A 20,981-nucleotide genomic window follows, 5' to 3' on the forward strand; every position below is an offset into this window, starting at 1 on the left:
TTTAGTGCCTAGAGTTTCCAAGTATTTCAAAGTGTGCTGCCATGAAGAAAGTCAAGGCCTGTTTTTTACCATTCCAAAGTGCAGGATGTGGAATGTTGGATTTAAGTGAAAGGAAGGTAGATTCTGAATCAGTGTTAGGAAAAGCATCCCACTGTAAGAGCAGCTCTGCAGTGGAGCCCTGATCCGGAGCGAGCTCCGGTTTGGTGGACATGTTCAAGCTAACGGCCATCAGCTGGGGATGTGCTGAGTGGGGGGTTGGGACCTGATAGCCTCAGGGGCCCCCCATCTCTGGGATTCTGCCACTGTGAAGGATGTCTCTGGCAGCTGGGGAGAGTTTTAGACTTGTAGCTGGCAAGATGCCAGGTTCCCTTCTGCTGCATCTGTCCCCTTCCCTCTGTTTGGCAGAACGGGACGCTCAAGACAGCCCTGCTGGACTACATCAAGCGTTGCCACCCAGGAGACAGCGAGAAGCACAACATGATTGCGCTCTGCTTCAGCATGTGCCGGGAGATTGGGGAGAACCACGAGGCTGCAGCCAACATCCAGCTGAAGCTCATTGAATCTCAGCCGTGGGGTAAGTCCTCATCTGCCCAGGTAGGTCCTTGATGGAGGAGCCTGTGCTCAGGGGCCCATCGGGCTGGGCTCGTCGGAGTTTCCTCGTGCCTGCTTGCCTTTCATCTTGCCTCTCCTGAGGAAGCAAAGCTCTACAAGCGCCATCTCCTCTCTGTCCTTTCCCCAGGCCTTGAGGAGTTTTAAAAATGGGTCTGGCAGGTGTCTGATAGCAGAAGAACGGGCAGCGTAGTCCCTCCACTGGGCTACCAAGAGCCAGGCATCCCCCACAACTGGGTGGAGTGCTCTCTAACCGGGGAGGCCAGCTGTGGCACCCAAGTGTCGCTGAACGACGACAGGGATGAGGATGCTGGGGGTCGTGTTTCACAGACAGGAGTCTTGCTGTGGACCTGGCTGGGCAGGGCTTCAGTACACTCTGCAAGCATCCAGGGAGCAGTTCTGCAAATTAAGCTGCCTCTTGGCTGCTGCTGGGGAGGGCAAAGAGCCCCCTGTGGCAGTCGCAGTGCAACAGCACGCAGATGTCTTCTAAGTCTGTGCCAAATACTGTCCTTCGGAGGAGGCTTAGCAGCCTGGATTCAGTGAGACCAGGAAAGATGGCTGCTGCTCTTACGCCAGTATCGCTTTGGAGCCTGGTCCTATTGAATCAATCATCCTTTGCCAACCGGATTTTCCCATTGCCGTTCCAGGGGATGGAACTGGGGAGAAAACGAGGTTCCTTCTGTCGCTGGCCTAGTTTGGATTTCAAGGATGGCTGTGGTGGAGCAGTCTTCTCTGCTAGGGGGTGTTCCCAAGGAAGCCACTTCAGTCCTGAGCTTTTCAAGCCAAGACTTTTGTAGTTGCATCCTTTGTTAAGCGGTGGTTAGACTTCACAGCCCCCCAGATTTCTTCTAACGTCGTGAAGATGTTCTCATCCCATTAGAGGTAGTAGCAGGACCATCTGTTCTTAGGGTACTCACCTTGCACCTGTGAGAGAGAGAGAGAGAGAGACTGGCCACGTGTATACAGAGCAGTTTGGAGGAGGTGGCTGTTGCTATTTGGGCTTTGTAAAATGTCCCTGATCCGTGGTGGGGTTGTCACGATGACCCAAACAGTCAGCTGCTCTCTTCCTTCTAGAGGAGAGCCTTCAGAATGTGCCAAGCTTGAAAAAGCTCCTGATGAAGGCCCTCACCCTCTTCCTGGATGCTGCAGAGAGCTACTCCAAGGTAAGACATAGGGTAGGCCTCTAGAGTCACGGTGATCTCAGACGTGTGACCTGTTCCAAAGGATCCAGTCTTGCTTCTGTTTTCAGTATCTTACCTAGGGATTCCTGTCATTTCTTCCTTGAGAAAAAATAGAAGATTTCTTTAAATTGTTTAAGGAGAGTCCTTTGGATTGGCTGGTCTCTGCAGAACATTCCTCGCTTGCCTGTTCACCACTCACTTCACCACCACCGTCTCCATTCACCTCCATTCGTCCGGGTCGATTTCGTCCCTGTCAGTCTGGCGAGGCCTCCTTGGAAAGGTGCCCCTTGCCGCCTCCCCTCTTTCCACCTTTTGCATCTGAGGCGTTCTGACGGGCAGCCTTGTGGAGACCTGGAAGGACGGCACTTCGGTTGCTGAGTCACGGGGCACCCTCTCTCTGCTCCCGACAGCGGCCTCCTCCCTTCCTTCTACTGTCATGGCGTCAAGTAGCTATTGTTGTTCCCTTCTTACTCCTGTTCTCTGTTCTTGTTTTTCGACTCCCAGTTTCCACCCCTCATCATGCAAACCGAAGCCTACTGTGTCCCAGGTGTCACACGGCTCCCCTAGAAATTAGACTCCAGTTCTCCATACACTTTCCTGGCACATTCTCCTTTTTCTGTACCTCGGATAAAGTTTGCTTGCTTCCTTCTTCTGTTTGCTCCTATGTTATTCACTAAGGCATAATACTCTTGAGTTAAAGATGTTCAAATATTTGTTTTTGGCGCATGTATATGCAGTTTCCCTTATATGCAAGGAAATGCATTAACAGATCACAAGAAAGAAGTCTGATTTATTTAGACAACTTAGATAGCCACCAATCTCCTGGCAGTGATTCCAGGCAGCGAGCAGAGGGTGCAGACCAAGAACAGCAACGCAATGTATGAAAACGAACACCCCGGCCCCTCTTCCTGTGGAAATCGACAGTGAAAGGATTAGGAGTATTTCACTTGCCAGGACTGACGAGGAGGTGATTGAACTCTTCCGATACCCGAAGGGTGTCTGCCCTGGGGAATGAGGTTCCCCCAGAGACCCAGGTGGCCCCCCTCTGCTGTGGTCCAGAAGAGCCGCAAAGGCCCGGCTCCTCCCCAGGCCTTTGGTGAGGGAGAGTGACGCCCCTTTCCTTGGTTCCTGTCTGGCTTGTCATTCTTGCCGTCTTTGGTGTTTTATTGGTTTTATTGTACTTTCTTTGTTGTGAGCCTGGCAGCATATATGATTATGATTATGATTGCTACTACTACAACATATAGAAGGTTCTCTCTCTTATCCTGAAGAACAGGACACAGACTTGACAGATTTAAATTATAGGCAAGTGTATTTTGCCTGAGATTTAGAAAAAACTCAGTAAGAACAATTCAACAATGCAACTACTTACACAGGGATGTGGTGGGCTGCCCTCCATTGGGTGTGTTTGAGATGGACAGAGGCAGGACAACTGCCCTTACAGCATTTGCAGAATTCGAATTCCTGCTTGGAGCAGGGAAGTGAGCCTAAGAAATGCCTTCCAGCTGTACAGTTCTACCATCATACATCCCGTGCTCCTTCTCTTGCCTTGTTGCTAGCCAAGCTCTGATGCTTCCATTTTTCCTCACATAATGAACTTAAAGCATAATATCTTGGATTCTGTATTTTATATTTATATTTTTAAGAGGTACTGTTTTTATTGTATTTTAATCTGTTTTTTGTTTGTTTGTTTGTTTTATTGTAAACCACCCAGAGTCCCTCTTTGAGGGAGATGGGCAGTGACAAAATTTGAAAAGCAAATAAACAAATAAATAAGTCGGCAAGCAGAGCACCAGTAGTGTCACCTGTGATTTGCCAGGAATCCTGCTCAGATGTTTTAGGATCCAGAGGGCGGAGGATATGTGACAATGTTGATGTCTCCATTCTGCTTTTCGGGTGGAAAGGAATGGGAGAGACGGTTGCCCCAGCTGTTCCCTTCTTGCTTGCCTGATGTGTTCCTGCTCCTCTGTTTAGGACTTCTGTGTGTGCCAGTCCTTGCGCTGCAGGAGGCTGACCAAACTCATTACTCTGCAGCTCCACTTCCTGACTAGTCACCACAGCACCAAGCTAATTAACCTGAGCAGGAAGAGCTTGCTGCCGTGTATCCTGGCACTGCCCAGGTTCTACCAGGTGAGGAGGACCGTCACTCTCTAGAAGAGATGGTTTGGTTTATCTTTAAAGGTATAGAAGAAAAATGCCAAATTAGAAGGCTGTCACTTCTGGGAGGTGACCTCCTTCCTATCATACACCCAAGCACCTGCAGGTAGTCCTTGCTTACCAACCACTTGTTCAGCAACGGTTCAAATTGTGACCGCGCTGAACGAGTGGCACTTGTGACCAGTCCTCAAAGTTCCAGCCATCGCAGCACCCCCACGGTCATGTGATCACGATTCGGGCGCTTGGCAACTGGCTTGCACTCACCACAGTGGCAGCGTCCCGTGTCACGCAATCGCCATTTGCGACCTTCCCTGCCGGCTTCCCGCAGCAAAGTCAATGGGGAGCCGGCAGGGAAGGTCGGAGTTGCTCTGGGAAGTCCTCCTGGCCTTCGTGCATTCGCGCCCTGCTGCATCATCCCCTCCTGCGCTTACGTGCGCCTTCCACCTCTGGCCTTCCTGCTCTTGTGCACAGCCTGCACCAGGCCTTGCAAGCCCTCTCCCAGCCGCCTCAACTCACGTGCGGCTTGCGCTGGCCTTCCCAGGACCTTCTGTGGCCTCCCCCAACCCAGTGGCACCCCTGCACTCCTTACTTTGGACTCCCGCCACTTCCCGCCTAACAACCCGCGTGTCTTCGGGTTACAACGGCAACTGGGACTGCTGAGATTGTTGTCACTAAGCAATGCGGTCACATGATGTCCCGCTTTATGACCGCATCGCTTAGCGACGGCAATCCCAGTCCCAATAGCCACAATAACCCAAGAACTACCTGTACTTCTTATTTATTAATAGCTTTTTGAATAATGTGGTGTAATGTATAAAACCACCTAAAAAATCCAAACTCTGTAGCTGGGTAGTGTTTGTATAAAAAGCAACCAAAACAGCATACAACTGTGAAAGCTTTCTAGTCCTCTCAGCGAGGTATTGCAAAAACCAGGGAGGATGAAGGAGGTCCAGAGATGAAGCCAGCTTTGCCCTACAGTTCAGCGTCAGTCTCAGATGAAGACTCTGGATTGTCAGTGTGATCGGGTCCCACTGCAGCTGGCATCCCGGACAGTGGGGATTGCGACGGCTTGCCCTGAGCATGCAACAGCATTTCATGCAAAGAACAGGAATTGAGAAACACTACAGGGTTATATTGGCAAGAGAGTCCTTTGGGGTGATATTTCAGGGAAAAGTCTGCCGTTGCCCCCGCCTTGTGGAACACTTTTCCCCCAGAGGCAAGACGGGCCCCCACTCTTCCGGCCTTCCAGAAAGGGGTGAATACCTGGCTCTGCCAACTTGCATGGGGCGTGAGGAGGGGTAACCAACCCTGGGGGTGATTAGCACCCTGAGGATGCTCCCATAAATCAAGAACTTCTTATTCACCATATATGCCTTGGAATATATTATTTATTTAAGCGCACTGTTTATTGTGTATTAATTAGTATTTATTCTTGTTTTATTGTAAACTGCCCAGAGTCACTCTTCAAGTGAGATGGGGGGTGACTAAATTTGAAATATAAATATATAAATAAATAAAGTCAAGCCACAGTTTTTAGCCTCCTCTAGCATTTGGAAGAATAGGTAAAGGTAAAGATTTCCCTTGACATTATGTCCAGTCGTGTCCGACTCTAGGGGGCGGTGCTCATCTCCGTTTCAAAGCCGAAGAGCCGGCGTTTGTCCGTAGACACTTCCGTGGTCACGTGGCTGGCATGACTAAACAGAACGCCGAAGTACCTGCCCGCCGAAGCGGTACCTATTAATCTACTCACATTGGCATGTTTTCGAACTGCTAGGTGGGCAGGAGCTGGGACTAGCAACGGGAGCTCACCCCGTCACGCGGATTCGAACCGCCGACCTTCCGATTGGCAAGCTCAGCAGCTCAGCGGTTTGACCCGCAGAGCCACCATGTCCCTAGTATTTGGAAGAATAGACCCTTCAAAATATGCAGATGATAGAAAGTCTCTGAAGGCAGAATTCTCTCCCCCCACCAGTCCCTCTGCCACTACTATTAGTAACTGGCAGAGCCTGCCATTGGGGAAAGTGCCTGAAGTGCCACTGTACAATAAGCTCTTGAAGTTTGCTACTTTGCCCCCTTACATGGTCTTCGTTTTCAATTGCTGAGGTCAGGTCTGATGCTTCAACAGGCTGCCAGGCTTGAGTCTCATGGACATTGGGTACCGGCACTGGCACCAGCTGTTCTTACATGGCAGTTGTGATGTGGCTCAGAGGCCACCTTCCTGCTCCGGAAGGCTCACTAGAATTCCTCTTCCCTCCCCTCCAACCTTTCTCCAGGCAGCTGTGGTGGCAGAGGCTTATGACTTCGTTCCAGACTGGTCCGAAGTTCTCTACCAGCAAGTGATCCTGAAGGGCGACTTCAGCTACCTGGAAGAATTCAAGCAGCATGGCTTGCTCCAGGCCGGCACGTTTGAGGATGTTGCCCAGAAGTGAGTTGCCTTTGCCACCCCTCCTTCCTCCCCATGCAGCTGGGGATGCTCGCTTCCTGCCCTCTCCCCTCTTCCTCCTCTTGGAGAACTGAGGAGAAGGCGAAGGGGCAGAACTCCTTGAGCGGCAGCGATCCGTTAACCGAGCGGCCTTCGTTCCAGGTTCAAGCAGCACACGGCGAACGAGTCTGCCCTGAGAAACCTGAAGAAGCTGCTAACCTATTGTGATGACATTTACCTCTATTACAAGCTTGCCTACGACAACCAGTTCTACGATGTTGTAAATATGCTTTTGAACGACACCCAGACAGGCTGCTGCCTGAACGATCTGCTGGCTAATTAAGCTTATCCTGGCTGGGCAGAGCAGAGCTGCAGCCGGTGCCCTCACAAACCTGTCGAGCCAGAAAGAAGCTTGGGCAATTACATTTTCAGTCATTCGGGTGGTGGGGGAAGAGTACCCAAGATGCTGCACAAAATACTGCGGATTGGTATTAGTATCTTGGGATGGGTGTTGAATGCGTTGACTTCTGAAGTCAGAATGGAACACAACCACCACTGGATTGTAAGAACTTCATTTGAAGACCAACTTCCTTGGCTGAAGCCAGAGATTGTTTTGTATTAACTCATGGCCAAACAATAAAATAGAAAACCATACCTGAATTTAACCTTAGGAGTATTTCAGAATTGTTTTTTCTTGACTACCAGGAGACAGGTAGCTTTTGTTTCAGATCTAATATTGTACCTATTAAAGCAGCCTTGTAAATGTGCTATTTTGGGTTTCAGTGACTGCAGAATCTGGCAGGTCTACCCAGGGAAGATGGCATTGTGTACATCACGTTCCATTAATGTGCAAAGGTGGGCAACTCTGCCTTGTGTTGGTGGTTTTGTGCCTTGATGTATCAGGCACATGAATTGCTCATAGAACCAGAAAATATTGGTGTTCTATTAATTTGGAGTGTGGGAAAGCAGGACACTTCAGAAACTACTGAGAGGCGGCTAAGCGCAGAGCGAGTAGCCAGGCAGGCCCACTGGTGCCAGCAAGGCCAAAGGCCAAGTCAGGCTAGACATCCCGTCCTGCCCTAGGAAGTCAAGGCAAGAAAAGATGGCCTGGTGCTTTCCCCCCTTCCTCCAGGGATTATTTTGGAAGCTCTACCACGGTTCTGGCTACTTATTACTGAGCTGGCCTTAAAAACAGCACAAATTGGCCACTTGCATGTTAAGAAAGACCCACTGGGTATGCTGCATTCTCATGTGTCTTGGTAAATTACCTATTTCTTCTTTGGAGAATCTTTCCAATCACTGGCTATTGATGGAGGGCAACATCAGACGAGAGTTGTGTGCCCGTGCGTGTGTGTGTGCAAGAGGGGAAGGTGTGGCCAGAAAGGGCCACCCTACCTGAGCACTTATGTGGGATGAGAGAAGGGTGTTTTCCTTCTCTGGTGATTTGGTCCCTTGTCAATTGTTATTGCCTGTGCGAGAAGCACAAACTGACCAAAGATCTCAGTTCTCACGGTAGTGATTTTATTAAATTAGTTGCTTTTATAAAACATTTGTAGATGTCATAATTCTGAACATAACAATTTGCCCAACTATTATAACTGTTGCAGTTTGCTAAGCAGGATTCCCATACATGAAAGAACAGCCATCTTGTGAGAGCCATCAAAACCTGGTGACACAGAATTGTCCCAAAGAATCAGCAAAGTGTAAACTGAACTGCTCAGACAAGGTTCCTCCCCTTCCCAGTGCAAGAGAAACAGCCCATTTGCCCCTTTCAAGCTTGGAAGTCAGGGAAATTCATAGCGACATCACAAGTCCCTCAAGCCGCTGAAAAACCAAGTCCTAATACAGAGAAAAGCCATTTTTAATACTACTGCAAACCCATGCATTTGCTGCAAACTGCTTTTTTTTGTTTTTTGTTTTCTGGGGAGAGTCTTGTAAAAAAGGTACAGTTAAGATTGTTATTACTAACTGCTGGTAATAATACAACTTCGGCCACGTCGAAATTAATGTCCAATTTAGTGCTGCTTCGCTGCTATGAAGACACACATTATCGATATTCCATTATTTCCTATCACTGAATAAAAAATTGAGCTTCATAATTTTATTCCCTCGGCATCAAGACAGGTATTCCGATGTGTCAAGTCGGGACAGGATGACCAACAGCACAAAGATACTGCACTTTCTGATTGTAGCATTTGGCAGAATTGGAAGGAAGGAGTTGTGCTACGGTTAGGGGCGTGTGGGCAAACCGAGGCAGGCAGGCAGGTCACATGAAGTCTTCGTAGTCTTGTACGTAGCCGCCGTCATAACCACCATAGTCCGCCAAGTCATCTTTCATAGTTGCTTTCAGACCGCCACCAGGCACCACGCCTTTTTTCTTCTTTTTGGCTTTATTTTGCTGGAAGGAGAAAGGAACTGCTCAGATCTATGAATACCATCAGACCTCCCCAATCCTGGGCTAGAAGAAGGAAAGTAAGTGAAACTACCACCACGCTAGGTTTTCCCCAAGAAACCGATGTTGATAGAAGCTGAAATCCAGAACATGTGGAAGGTACGAAACTCCTAACCCTGCCAACAAAATGCCTCTGCATTTATTCTGACAGGCAGGATTCTGTACTCAGCCAAGTATTCACTTTAATCAGGACTGTGAGCAGTTTACAGACTGCCCCAGAAAGCAATTAACCCGCTTGCCAGAAGAAGAGACCAACACGTCGTCTTAGCTGTAGAAAGTCTAAGGCCAGCACTTGTTTTCAAGGAGCCGTAACACTTAGGCTAACTGAGCTGGCAGAGGCACGGATCCCTGCGCAAGCCCAGCCACTCCCCCAGGATCCAGGATGGGCAGCCACTGGAGCATCTCAACAGCCGCCAATCCCAGAAGAGCCCCAGACCCACCTTCTCCTGCTTCTGCTTCTCACTGCATAGCACCGTCAAGGAATTGGTGACCTTTTTCAAGTCATCGACTTCCACTAAAGAAACAAGGAGTGGAAGGATTATTTACAGGCTTTCCAGAAATGGCTTTTTCTGCCTTCCAAAGAAGGGCAGCAATGGAATCTTACATGGCAAGAAAACATCTGAGATACCTGGAAAAGTATTTTGGGGAAACGTGTAGGTGAGCCAGCAGCTGATGGGTAGGTAAAGACACCACACAGTTGTGAGGAAGGTCACCTCAGGGTTAGAAGGACCTCTAGTCCAGAACTGAGACAGCCCAGCTAGTGCCCGGCTCTACCAAGAGCTCTTCCTTTCCCACACTCCACCAAGAAACAAGACTAGCTATGCTGCTCACAGGAAAAATGTGAAATCCACCATTGGGCAATAATGTAAAAACTTAACGTTTTTTCAGAACATTTGATTTGCCAAAAGATGGGCTTTGTACTGCGCACTGATGTGCTCAAAGTTTCATAGACCAGACACTGAAACGAGCCTTTGTTCGCAGGCGCCCCCTCCACCCAAGGCCTCGGCCCAGGTCAGAGGGCCTGGATGGCGACGCCCTCAGCCACTGCCCCCACAGGCAAAGCCACCAAGCATTTGGAACCATCAGGCGGGACGGCCACCCTGGAACCCCCGGCGATGCCAGCTGCTTCACGTCCAGCTCTTCCCCCGTTCCTGGCCTGGCTCCCTCAAGCCTCGGGGTGGAGCTGCCCCTTGCTTCTCTGATGTGCCCCTTCTCCAGAGAGAATTCCTTCCAAAAACAGTGGGACAGGAGCACAAAATGCACTCCTTGCCAGATTCCTCAGAGGGGCTGAAAATGGCTGTTCCTCTCAAGGCGTCTACTAACAGATAAAGCTGATTTACCTTGTACACACCACAAAAATATTAAGTGCTGAAATGAATATTCATTTAACTGAGTAGAGAGAAGCCAGGTATGCCCCTTCCTCCACTGCTTTTTGCTAACATACTTTTTAAAAAACACCCAGAATACTTGCTGGCAACATTTGACGGGTAAAGCTGTCCACGATACATTTAATGTCTCCCATTATCAACTTGAGATTAGTCTATAAAGCATCAAGGAAAAATGAGGAATAGTTTGTGTGAATATCTACATATGGTACCAACTGGCTCAGTTCTGCTGTAATAAACTCAACATTGGCTAAGACGTTAAACTCTCTTTTCCTTTTAATCACGAGTGAAAGGTCCCCTGTGCAAGCACTGAGTCATCTCTGACCCGCCTTGAGTTATTTATAAAGATAATAAAGGCAGAATAGAAAATAAAATAAAAAAATAATTACAATTTATTAACAAAACAAAAAGCACAAAAGCTGTCTACAGCAACCGTGGCAGAATAAAATGTAAGTAAGTGAATGCTTTCCAAACATGTAACTTCGTGCTTTCCCATAAACCGTGACAGACTGAGCTCGGAAAGGGTTCTTGTTCAGAGTGGCAGCAGGGGGGCGAGGTCTCCCCACGTTCATTTCTCACCTTAGCTGTGGAAGGGGCTGATGTCCTTTACTAGGGGGGAGGGAGTTGTAGCAAGGAAAAATCTAAAGGAAGTGCTGCCTACGCTTACTGTTTCTCAAGGAAAAACAAAGATACATGTTTAATACGGCCATTCTGATGAATGAGGCTGTGGCTCATCAGATGTAGGTCGAATAAGACAGTTTTATAATAGATGTCTTTTTAAAAGAAACTTCCTTAAAAGCATACATTAAATTAGTTAGGTTTCCTCTCTTCAATGAATTATACTACATAAATTTTTAACACAGTCATTAGAAACTGATTTTAACTCTAGAAAGTAGTGGGCTTCATCTTTGTAGAAGAATACAGTAGCTGCTTAAAGTTTTAAAAGTACATGCAAACCAAAATGGGCAGAAATTATAAATCTGATGAACGATTTAGGAAAATGACCTGAGATTTTTCTCCTCAAATGATCCTGAATTGAGGTGATGTATATTTAGATTATTTCTGAAAACTACAGAACATGTTGGGAATCACCCAGGTGTCTTCTTCTAAAATAAATAATAGGTAACCAGATAGGTAGAAGAGAAAAAAAGCTGGCAATGGTAGGAATGCCCAACTATCTTAGCAGTAGCCTTAAAACAGAATGTAGACGAGATTACAAACACTTCCTCAGATTAAGAGTTAATAATTAAATAGCTAATTCAACCTAATTGGCCTAGCTTTTCTCACTGGACTACTGTTCTAACCTGTCCTTTATTTCCAAGCTAAGCAGGGGGCAAACAATGGTGTTTCGTTAAGATGTACTTACACGAAATACATATATCGCGAACTAATGTTTCCAAAAATCCAGCATAATATAGAGATTTCTCGTACTGTGTTATTTTTTCTTTTAACAATTTCCCAAATTCCGTAAAATCATCTTTTGATGACGGATTCATAGTATCTATTCCACATACGTTATTCACACCTGTAGGAAGATGAGCAAAGTATAATAACAGCTGCTTAAGTATATAAAAGAATCAGCTCACTACGACACCTTCCTCTGCAAGGAAAAAACGTTTTGAGCAGCAGTTCTCAAACGTTTTGGTCTAAGGACCCCCCAACATTCTTAAAAACAACTGAGGACCCCAAACAGCTTTGGTTTATGAGAAGCACTGGTTTAGCAGGATTTGGACAACCTTTTGCACCTCTAATAGGAAGTAACACGTGCTCCGGATCAGCAAAATGGAGCTAAGCACAGTGAGGGTTGGCACAGCCTTCGAACTTACCAAAAGTTTCTTTTGCTAACTCAAGGTCTGCCTCTTCTTGCAATTTCTGCAACCGGAGCTTGTCTGCTAACTGCTCTTCTGGCGTAACTTCTTTAGATTCTTCCGATGCCTCTAACTTAAAAGGGGATATAAAGCAGAATAGCGGCGTGTGCCCGATCAGCTCTCAGGCAGCATACGCGCTAACCTCAGAAGAAAGCCACTGCGGTGACCAAGATATACAGAGAGGGTGAAAGATTGTCTACTGTACAGACCAAACTCGGCTTACCTAACAACATTTCACAATTGTTTTTAGAGACGCAACGTTTCCCCAAAGAGCTGTCAGCGCCAGCCTCCGTCTAAACGCCAGAGAGGCGCCCCCGAGCCCATCTGTCCGCGGCTGAAGGCGCCCGGGCCAGCGACCGCGGCGTTGAAAGCGGATCCGGACTTCCTGCAGGGCGAGAGGCGCTCGGAGAGCCTTACCCTTTTCTTAATCTCCTCTTGCTTTTTCTTCTGCAGCTTTTCCCTCTCTTTTATTTTTTCTGCTACTTTCTTCTTTTCTGAAACTTTGGATTCTGTGAAAAGGCACAAGGTTATTGGCCTTCCGCCCGCGGCGCCGGGGCTCCCAAGGAGGGGCTCCCGCCGCCCGGGCCCCTCACCTGGCTTGGCCTCGGCCTCGGCCTCGGCCTCGGCCTCGTTCTCCTTCTCCTCCTCCTCCTCGTCGTCCCAGTTGTCCTGGTCGGGGAAGAGCAGAAGGAAGGGCGCCGGTCACCCGCCGGGAGGCCTCTCCCGCCCGCCCGCCCTCCCCGGGAGCCGTTCCAGGCCCCGCTCTCGCGCCAAGCCCCCGGCCACCTTGACGTCGTCGTCCTCGTCCTCGCCGGCCCAGCGGTCCGTGGCCACCACGGCGGGAGTGGGCCGGAGGTGCCCGGCCAGCGGGTCCGGCGCCTCGAAGGTGTCCGCGTCTGCGGGGACAGAGAAGGGGTCAGCGAGGGGCCGGGCCGGGCCGGAGCAGGGCGCGGGGGCGCCGCGGGTCGGCCAGACCTACCCCAGGAGTCCGCCTCGGCCGCCATCTTGCCCGCCGCCCTCTCGCTCGAGGCTCGCCCAGGCCAGCAGGAGGGAGGGGCCGCGCGCGGCACGCCGGTACTTCCGCCCCGCCGCGCTTCCGGCTTCCGCGGCGTCCCCGGAAGGGGCGGGGGCTGCGGGAACCAAGCGGCCCCGATTTTCCCGCCCGAGAGGAGGGGCGGCGGCGGCGGCGGCGGCGGCGGGCGGAAGGGCCCGGACCAGCCCCGCGGAGTGCGCGGCTGGCGACGGTCCTCTGGGCGAAGCGGCGCGGGGAGGGAGCCGTCTCGGGGTCAGTCGCCCGCCTGCCCCGCCGCAGCCCTGCCCGCCGAGTGCCTCCGCCCTCCCGGAACCTTACCCCGCTCCCCGGTCTGGTCAGAGCCGCCCAACATCAGGAGCCTCCCGCCGGCGACGACGCCGGTCGCTCCGAAGAGCGCGGGAAGGGCGGAAGGCGCCGCGCCCGTTCCGTGGCCTCTGGCAGGATTGCGACGCTGGGAGGGCGCCGTCCGGCCCCAGCATTCCGGGTGCCCTTCTAAGAAAGGGGGTCAGCGGCGCAGACTGGGGAAGCCTGGTCGTTTACTACCCACTGCCTGTTCTAAAAACATACCACGATTTTAGATGTCTTAGTTGTTCTAAACTGGGCTCAAAGGGACATTAAATTTTCTACTTTAGGATATCTATACCCCAAATTGTATCAAACTATAGTCTAAGACTCGTCCATCAAACAATTTCACTTTTCCACTGAAAAGGGACACTGGAAATTAAAAATCAGACTTGCACCAAATTACAAAATGATAGTTTAATATGTATTTACAGAGCAGCCTGCAGCGGTTGATTTGGTTGTCCTAAATAAAATCGTTACCCATATTACCAGTCATTTAGGTTGTAGAACCTCACATTCTTTTTTTTATTTTTTTCTCTTCAGTGACCAGAAGTTTCAGAACAAGTTTCATTATATGCAGTGTTCCACCTTAACGAAAAGCAGTGGTTTATAATTTTTGTTCATGAAAACACATATGCTTTAAAAAGGTACTCTAAAAAGATGCTGTACAGATTTCCTTCAAATAACAGAGAAATGTCCATTATTTTATACAAGGAGGGGACTGCTGTTCAATTTACTTGTTAGTGGATTTGCAGAAAATAATCTCTGAATGCAGCATAGCAAACTATCATAAGAAAATCACACACTCACTCCCTTTTGCACACACAGTTCCGAAAGGCAAGCATCCACTGTTCCTCAAAAAAAGATTGTTCTCTTCACAATTCTGTTTTGAAGCTGGGGAAGATCAATGGGTGGGCATTTACATACACCCTTAGCCTTCTGGCCTAGCCATGGGCTCAAAACAAGCATAAATTGCTACCTTCTGGAGACCGCTGACAAGAGTTATGAGCTATCAACGTGGTTACAGGGATTACCTCTGGGAAAACACACATACACACACGCTTACATTATATATAATGTGTGTGTGTATGTGTGTGTATATATATATATATATATATATTTATAGTAACATTATGTACATTTTATTTCAATAAAGACATTTAAGACAAACAGCGTAAAGATGCCCAGATGCCCTAAAGATAAATACAATTCAAAGATTCTCATTAAAATGAATCTGTAGCATTTTCCCGCAAGCAAAATACCTTTCTTTAAATACAAAAAAGTTAGCATTCTGGATAGCAAATGCCTTTTCTTTTCCTCTTTTCGCAGAAAATCCACCATAATTCTGTGCTAAATGAGTAATGATTTCCCACAAAGCAGGCTTGCTACATGCTAACTTTTTTAACAGTTCAGTGACACATGTGCTAGCTACATATATAACAGATAATATAGTAAGAAAACACTCAACCTGATGAAAAGTTAAAATCTTCATTAATACATTGAAAAAAGTTATAACTCATGCCTTTTAAAATCAAAAAATACAAAAATTAAATGTTTTCCTAAAAAGATTTTCCTTATTTTAAGGACTCATTCAAAAATGAAGCTGTGTGTAATTTGTACAATAAAATTGTACAAGTAACAGGTAATATACATAAAAAATTAATTGACATACTTCTCAATTATCAGTTGTCCACCTTTAATTTCCAATACTGTTCTTTAACAAGCATACAAAATATCAAACTTCTCTTTAGAAAAAGTGCCATTCTGCAACATCCTTTACATAAAAACAGCCCAAGCCTGTGGCATGTCAATGCAGTTTAGAGGCAAAGCTAGCTAGCTTTTACAAATTTTTCCCTTCCATAAAAAGCCTCCTAAAAGGAGATCGCACTCCATTAAAAAAATATCAGCCTCTTGTACAACCTGCATTAGAGAACCAAGGCTTGAAAACTATTTCCGTATAATATAGAAAACCACTATGATAGCGCGTCAGCTGCACTGGCAGCAAGGGAGTGTCCAGGACCACAGGATTAGGCAGTGTCACTGTGGCGGGACCATGCCACACAGAAGCTTAGAACTGATTGTAACGAACTGCATAGTAGAGGGGCCAACCCATGCAGGGCTCTCAAATGCTCTCCTGCACTCAGTATTCCACTTGTGGGGATCCTGATGCAGCGGGAATGGAACTGCATCAGACCAAGCAAATTCCTCTGCAGAGGAGACTGAGGCACCGATAGTTGTCTGTGAGCTGTGCACACCGCCACAAGACATCATCTGTCCACAGCACATGCCATCACAATGGTTTAACTATTCCGAGTATTAGTAATTCTTATATTTCTTATCTAGCCAGTCTCTTGATTTTTTTAAAAAGATTTCCACTACAGTAGAATATTACAGGAATGAATGAATGAATGAATGTGTGTGTGTGTGTGTATGTGTGTGTATATATATATATATATATATATAAACAAACAAACAAACAAACTTACATGGAATAAAACTAGGTAATTTTTAAAAAACAAATATACAGTATTCAGGCAGACAAAGCAGGAAAATGGCCATTCGACTGAATAATAAAAATGAATAAAACTTGGCTATTCCCAGAAAAGTATGAAGCCACCTCAACTAAAAGGAATGCATAATGAAATTCTAAAATTGAATACAGGTCAAAAGTGTAAAAAGGTTATAAACCTTAACAGGAAAAAAAAATTACTGGCCATTCCTGTTGAAATGAGAATTTTAAAAGTAACACAAAGTGGCTGCAAACCCACTTAGAGAGCACCAAACAGAGAGAAAACAAGAGTCCATTTTCAATCCCTGTGATTTCATAAAATCCTGTGTTTTTATAGGATAAACTGCTGGTGGCAGAAACAGAATTCTTTAAAAACGGTAGATGTTCTGTACATTAGAAATAATAGCTGGAGTTGCACTAGATCTAAAGACACTTCTGTTCTAGCCTACCTACTGTACTGTGTGTATTTCCATTTGGCGATATAGAAAGTTCTTCTGCAACCCTTTATTACTGCTGGGCACCAGAGATAAGAAAAGCGAGAAAGGGTACAAAAATGCAAAAATTTCAACAGTAATGGCAATGTTTTTGTTCTAGTCCAAAAAGAAAAAAGGGTCCTGCATTTTCTGTCCCTTCAGCTCTTTGACAAAAGATTGAGTTTAATCGGGGGGTAGTAAGTCATGCAAGCGAAATCTGTCTCTGATGTGAGGTCGAACATCTTCATTCTAGAGGTGGGGAAAGCAAAACAAAGATTTAACATCTTTCATGTATTACAATAACATTATTTTGTGATAACCTTTGGAATCTGAGCCTGGCCAGAAACTGCTGCTCGTTGTTCCGGGGGGTGGGGGGGGAGCCACCAAGAGAGAGTCACTGCCTGGGTCAAGCCTGGAATCCAACTAGGAAATATTCCCCTTCTGAACTCCTCTCCACAGCTTTTAAAATCCCTCGGATTGCATTTTCAATTAACCACTACATCCAGAGAAAACAAGACACAAGGATGCTGAAAAATCCCCATTCAGGGTTTCCTCGACTGTGGGTGGTTTCACTGACCAAAAAACTAGTAGAGGCAAGATGCTTAAATTTACTTCCAAACCATGATGCCTGTCACGTCCCCCGCTTAGCGATTCAGATCTGAACCCAACACGTTAGGCTAGTTTATGGCTACTGAAATGTTGGGAAGTTCTTACTGAACTTCTGTTTGGTGAAACTGGTCCTACTGGCAGGTGGGATTAAATGAGAAAAGCGCACCAGCCTTAGTTGTTCCTGAGTTAAAGCTCAGGCGGTCAGGAACTTGGCTTTCTTCTGTGTCGTCTCACTCAATGTAATGCCTACCAAACGCGTGCAGATGACATCTTGCATGCACCGAATGTTTTTCTATGTAGACCCCTCTGTGAGGGTGGCATTAGGTTAACATTCAGCTCTGTTCCACAGACTTACATTCTGATCAAAACATGGATTCTAAAAAAATAGAATTTACTCACAAATGAGTATGGACAAGAGCTGCGCCTTTGCTCTAAAAGCTCTATGAAACATCATCTTGCTTGACCTTTGGCAGAGCACTCATCTTTAAGAGGCTAGCCACTCAGAACAGCTTTTTAAGATCCTTTATTCATATGTATTTTTGAACAGATCAGGGAAATTGTGAGGATACAGAAGGGAGAGAGCACTTCCAAAGGGAGAGAGCGATGCAAAGACATCTAAAGGGGCTTTCCTAAGTCAAAAACAGTATCCGGAATTGTGCTAATTTAATCAATGACAGTTTAAGAAGAAAAAATAATTTTAAAAATACTTACCAATTCTACGAGTTTTTCCAGAAAAGGAATCAACTTTAGGAGCTCATTGTCATTTTTGTCCATGAACCAGCTTTCTATAGGAATTCCATTTGAAAGCTAAATCGGTAATAATAATAATAAAAAAAAAGAGGTAAAATAAAGTGCTAGAGTGTCTGGACAGAGGTAAGAAGGTCTCCTTTCAGCAGTTCCCCAATAATCCAATTTTTTAAAAACTCTCCCCAAATATGAATATGGGGGGGCCAGGGTGGGTGGTGGAAGGTGGGAGAGAACAAGTGAAAACATCTCTGCACAGGTTCATTTTGCTCACGAAAGATGGCAGTCATAATTTACATAATCCATGTTCAATTTATGCCAAATGATAATAAAAGAATATTCAATGAGTCCCCTATTCCAATGTTCTATGAAGGAAGCAGAATTAATATAGGATGAAGACAACTATATAAAAAAAAGGACTATTATCATAGGTTTGATTCAATCTCATGCCCTGGTGACAAATCATCACAAGGCACAGTTGTTATATGTTTTTATGATGTGCATTATAATAAATCAGAAATTATGATTATCGAGGCAAATACTACTACTATTACTAATAAATTAAATTTATATGCTGCCCGACTCCCAACAACTCTGGGCAATTTAGAAATTGTTAAAAACATTTAAAAACAAATAACAATATGAGAAACACAAAACAAAGAAACAAGATGGCACAAAAAAAAATGAACCCGGATGCGGCAGGAAGAAAATTTGTGGACCCTTTAGAAATACCCATAATTGTGCACTGCTGGGACTACCATGTGATCAAAACTTCATCAGAGTTGCATTAATTGATAGTCTGGTTAAGTAAGCAACAAAAAAACCCACTGCATCATGACATGCTTTTACTGAGCACACTGAGCCAACACTGACTGACTGTTTTGGAAAAAGTCTGCAAAACTTTAGCTTAACTGCAGTGACCTCAACCAAACATTTTCTGTACCTCTCGACCAATCCCACAGATCGGCTTGAGATATTTTGGCCTATTCCTCTTTATGGCCAGCTTGAGCTAGGCAGCAAACTTTTTCAGCCTTATGTGGGGTTCACTATAGCTCTGCTGTTTTCTGGGTATTGAGAGCACATGGTGGACTCAGTGAAGTGAAGCCTCATCGAACTGGGGGGTCCAAAAACCACCATGGAAGATGGCCAATCCATCCCTTCCATGCTGATGCCAAGAAAACACTTTAAAAATGCCTCCAAAGTCAACAGGTGTGGTGACTGATTTGAAGGAGACTTTATTTTGTATTCTAATGAAATTTGAAAAGTGACCTATAGGAAATAAACTCACCTGGTAGGCAAAGGCTTGTGGTGAATTGTCGATGATTATCGTTTTTGAGAGATCTCTACCAAGGATATTTAAATCTTTTATGTAGTTCCCTTGCACACAAACACAATGCTCACGGAAAAGTCGGTGCCTGTAGTTAAGAACACATTCAGGTTGCATACAGACAAGGGTAGATAAAGAAAAACCATCTATTCTGAAGTACAAAGTTGTAAGAACCATCTTCTCAGTAACAAAGCTTTATTATAAAAATGAGTTTAAGAGAGGCAAGTTCAACTCTTTCCCAATTAAAGGTTTCAGCTAGCTACCCGTGGCAATGCAACAGACTCCTAGCTTAGGGGCCTGGGCAAACCCATCCTGTCCGCCATGTGCTGTTTTTCTCTTCCAACTACACTCGATATTACGCTGAACAGTAGCTGAGAGTTTGTGGGGAACCCAAAGCAGAGGGCACGTCGGTCAGAACTAACCGCAGTCTGCCCATGGAATGGGCCTAGCCCAGACAAGACCCGAGGCCTGGGCAGTCTCAGGACGTGCAGCAGCACCTTAAAGCCACCAAGCCTTTTCCCAGGATTGCATAACACGAAACACCGTGTCAGCTGTGAGCAGGGGCGTCTGGCCAGCCTCCTCAAAGCAGTTTCTAGTCTGGAGGAGAGGCAGAGGTCAAGAGGAGGAGTGTTCTTCTCACGGGCTAAAGCTACCTTGCAGGGTTTGTCACAATGGTCACCTGTAGATACTGCTGAAAGACCATGATCTCAGGCTGAGTCTCTTTAAGGACTCGAGGGAAGGTTAGCAGCAGGCCCGTTAACAGCTTTTTATCTCCACTGCATGTTATACATTACTGTGATGCTAAAATAGTATTAAATATACCTATTTTGTTATTCTGCTTAAAATGAAAACAACACGCGGCAGCTTTCTATTCAAGCTTACCTGACCAGCTGCTTTTTAGGGTCTAGTATGTTCAGCAATTTGTCTGCATAAACCTTTTTAGAAGCAGTAAAAAGAATGATCTAAAAAACAGAAAAGGAGAGGCAATTGCCATCCGTACCACCAAGAAAATAAAGAACTAAACACACAAAAATTTTAAGCAAGTTCTATTACCTCATAAATTTGGGACATACATTCTAAGAATTCTCTGAAAAATGGTCTTAATCGAACATAAACCTAAAAAGAAAACAAAATAGTAATTTAATTACAGAACACAGAGGAAGTTTTATTTCAAATGGCAGAGACTTCAGAAACTATTGAGTAAGGCACACTGTTTAATATATTATCACTATTAGTTATAATTTTAATAATCTATGAACAAGTAATAGTAATTAATATATTTGTATAATTATAAAGGCAACACACACACCCCAGCAAGAACTTGGCTTAGTGCTGTTATTATAATAGCAATTACAGGCAGCCTTTTTGCTTTGAACATTGTTTCTTATGTTTTCATCAGAAACACAACACAGATAATCTTTTGCAAATGCTTTTGAGATTTAAGATCCTTTTTCAGCCAGACCTTTCATCAGACTGGTTAGTTCAGCCACAACGACATATCTGATAACTCAGTTTTATCAGAAGCAATGTTTTTATATCCAAGCAAGGCAGAATTCCCAAGAAAAGCTCTTTTTATGCCACTGAACAGAATTTTGTTCTTCAGGTACAACGCTCAAAACTCTAACCAACTGAATTAGTTTATCTAGTCAACATCTATTCTTATCTATATCTTCTATCAGAAAGTCACCAGCAAAGATATGGTTTAAGAGAAATATTATTCTTTGACATTTGATGATGATGATGTAACAAGGTTCTCTGGTTATATTTGCACGTGCACACCCACCCACCCACCCAAATAAATAAATAAGTAAAGTGAGTGGCTGTGGAGACTTCAAGACTCTCTCCCCTTCACAAAACCCTACTGAAGGCC

The 20,981-nt window shown here is 45.7% G+C and overlaps 3 protein-coding genes across 7 annotated transcripts in view; 1 reads left to right on the plus strand and 2 right to left on the minus strand.

The window, feature by feature from the left end:
* SPG11 (SPG11 vesicle trafficking associated, spatacsin) overlaps positions 1 to 7,136 on the plus strand; it is a 63,156-nt gene extending 56,020 nt beyond the window's left edge. The window contains exons 36-40 of the mRNA XM_063313935.1: positions 406 to 574; positions 1,684 to 1,772; positions 3,765 to 3,920; positions 6,221 to 6,372; positions 6,532 to 7,136. Of these exons, the coding sequence (XP_063170005.1) occupies positions 406 to 574; positions 1,684 to 1,772; positions 3,765 to 3,920; positions 6,221 to 6,372; positions 6,532 to 6,712 (747 nt within the window). The 3' untranslated portion in view covers positions 6,713 to 7,136. The remainder of the gene's footprint in view (positions 1 to 405; positions 575 to 1,683; positions 1,773 to 3,764; positions 3,921 to 6,220; positions 6,373 to 6,531) is intronic.
* A 737-nt stretch (positions 7,137 to 7,873) lies between these two features.
* Positions 7,874 to 13,175, minus strand: EIF3J (eukaryotic translation initiation factor 3 subunit J). Of its 2 annotated transcripts, none has more exons than XM_063313968.1 (8): positions 13,054 to 13,175; positions 12,861 to 12,970; positions 12,668 to 12,743; positions 12,492 to 12,583; positions 12,033 to 12,147; positions 11,573 to 11,731; positions 9,262 to 9,335; positions 7,874 to 8,767 (listed from the first exon to the last, which is right to left on the minus strand). In XM_063313968.1, the coding sequence occupies exons 1-8, from the start codon at positions 13,076 to 13,078 to the stop codon at positions 8,636 to 8,638; spliced, it is 783 nt and encodes a 260-aa protein (XP_063170038.1). In that variant the 5' UTR covers positions 13,079 to 13,175; the 3' UTR covers positions 7,874 to 8,635. The 2 variants fall into 2 exon arrangements, with proteins under 2 accessions (XP_063170038.1, XP_063170039.1); XM_063313969.1 differs by having other exon boundaries at positions 8,725 to 8,827; positions 13,054 to 13,093.
* A 1,953-nt stretch (positions 13,176 to 15,128) lies between these two features.
* Positions 15,129 to 20,981, minus strand: part of CTDSPL2 (CTD small phosphatase like 2) — a 52,372-nt gene continuing 46,519 nt past the window's right edge. For all 4 annotated transcript variants that reach the window (XM_063314517.1, XM_063314518.1, XM_063314519.1 and 1 more), the window contains 5 exons: positions 20,165 to 20,227; positions 19,994 to 20,073; positions 19,073 to 19,199; positions 17,752 to 17,847; positions 15,129 to 16,680 (listed from right to left, as the gene is read on the minus strand). In XM_063314517.1, coding sequence (XP_063170587.1) covers positions 16,615 to 16,680; positions 17,752 to 17,847; positions 19,073 to 19,199; positions 19,994 to 20,073; positions 20,165 to 20,227 — 432 coding nt within the window. In that variant the 3' untranslated portion in view covers positions 15,129 to 16,614. The remainder of the gene's footprint in view (positions 16,681 to 17,751; positions 17,848 to 19,072; positions 19,200 to 19,993; positions 20,074 to 20,164; positions 20,228 to 20,981) is intronic.

Source organism: Candoia aspera, chromosome 13 (assembly GCF_035149785.1).
Source record: "Candoia aspera isolate rCanAsp1 chromosome 13, rCanAsp1.hap2, whole genome shotgun sequence".
Classification (NCBI taxonomy): domain Eukaryota; kingdom Metazoa; phylum Chordata; class Lepidosauria; order Squamata; family Boidae; genus Candoia; species Candoia aspera.

Coding starts and splice junctions, on each gene's coding strand:
- EIF3J (XM_063313968.1), bottom strand. CDS start 13,078: ATGGCGGCCGAGGCGGACTCCTGGG. Junction 12,584..12,667: donor CGAGGCCGAGGCCAAGCCAG/GTGAGGGGCCCG, acceptor GCCTTTTCACAG/AATCCAAAGTTTCAGAAAAG. Junction 9,336..11,572: donor TCGCGATATATGTATTTCGT/GTAAGTACATCT, acceptor TTGTTTCTTTAG/TGGAAGTCGATGACTTGAAA.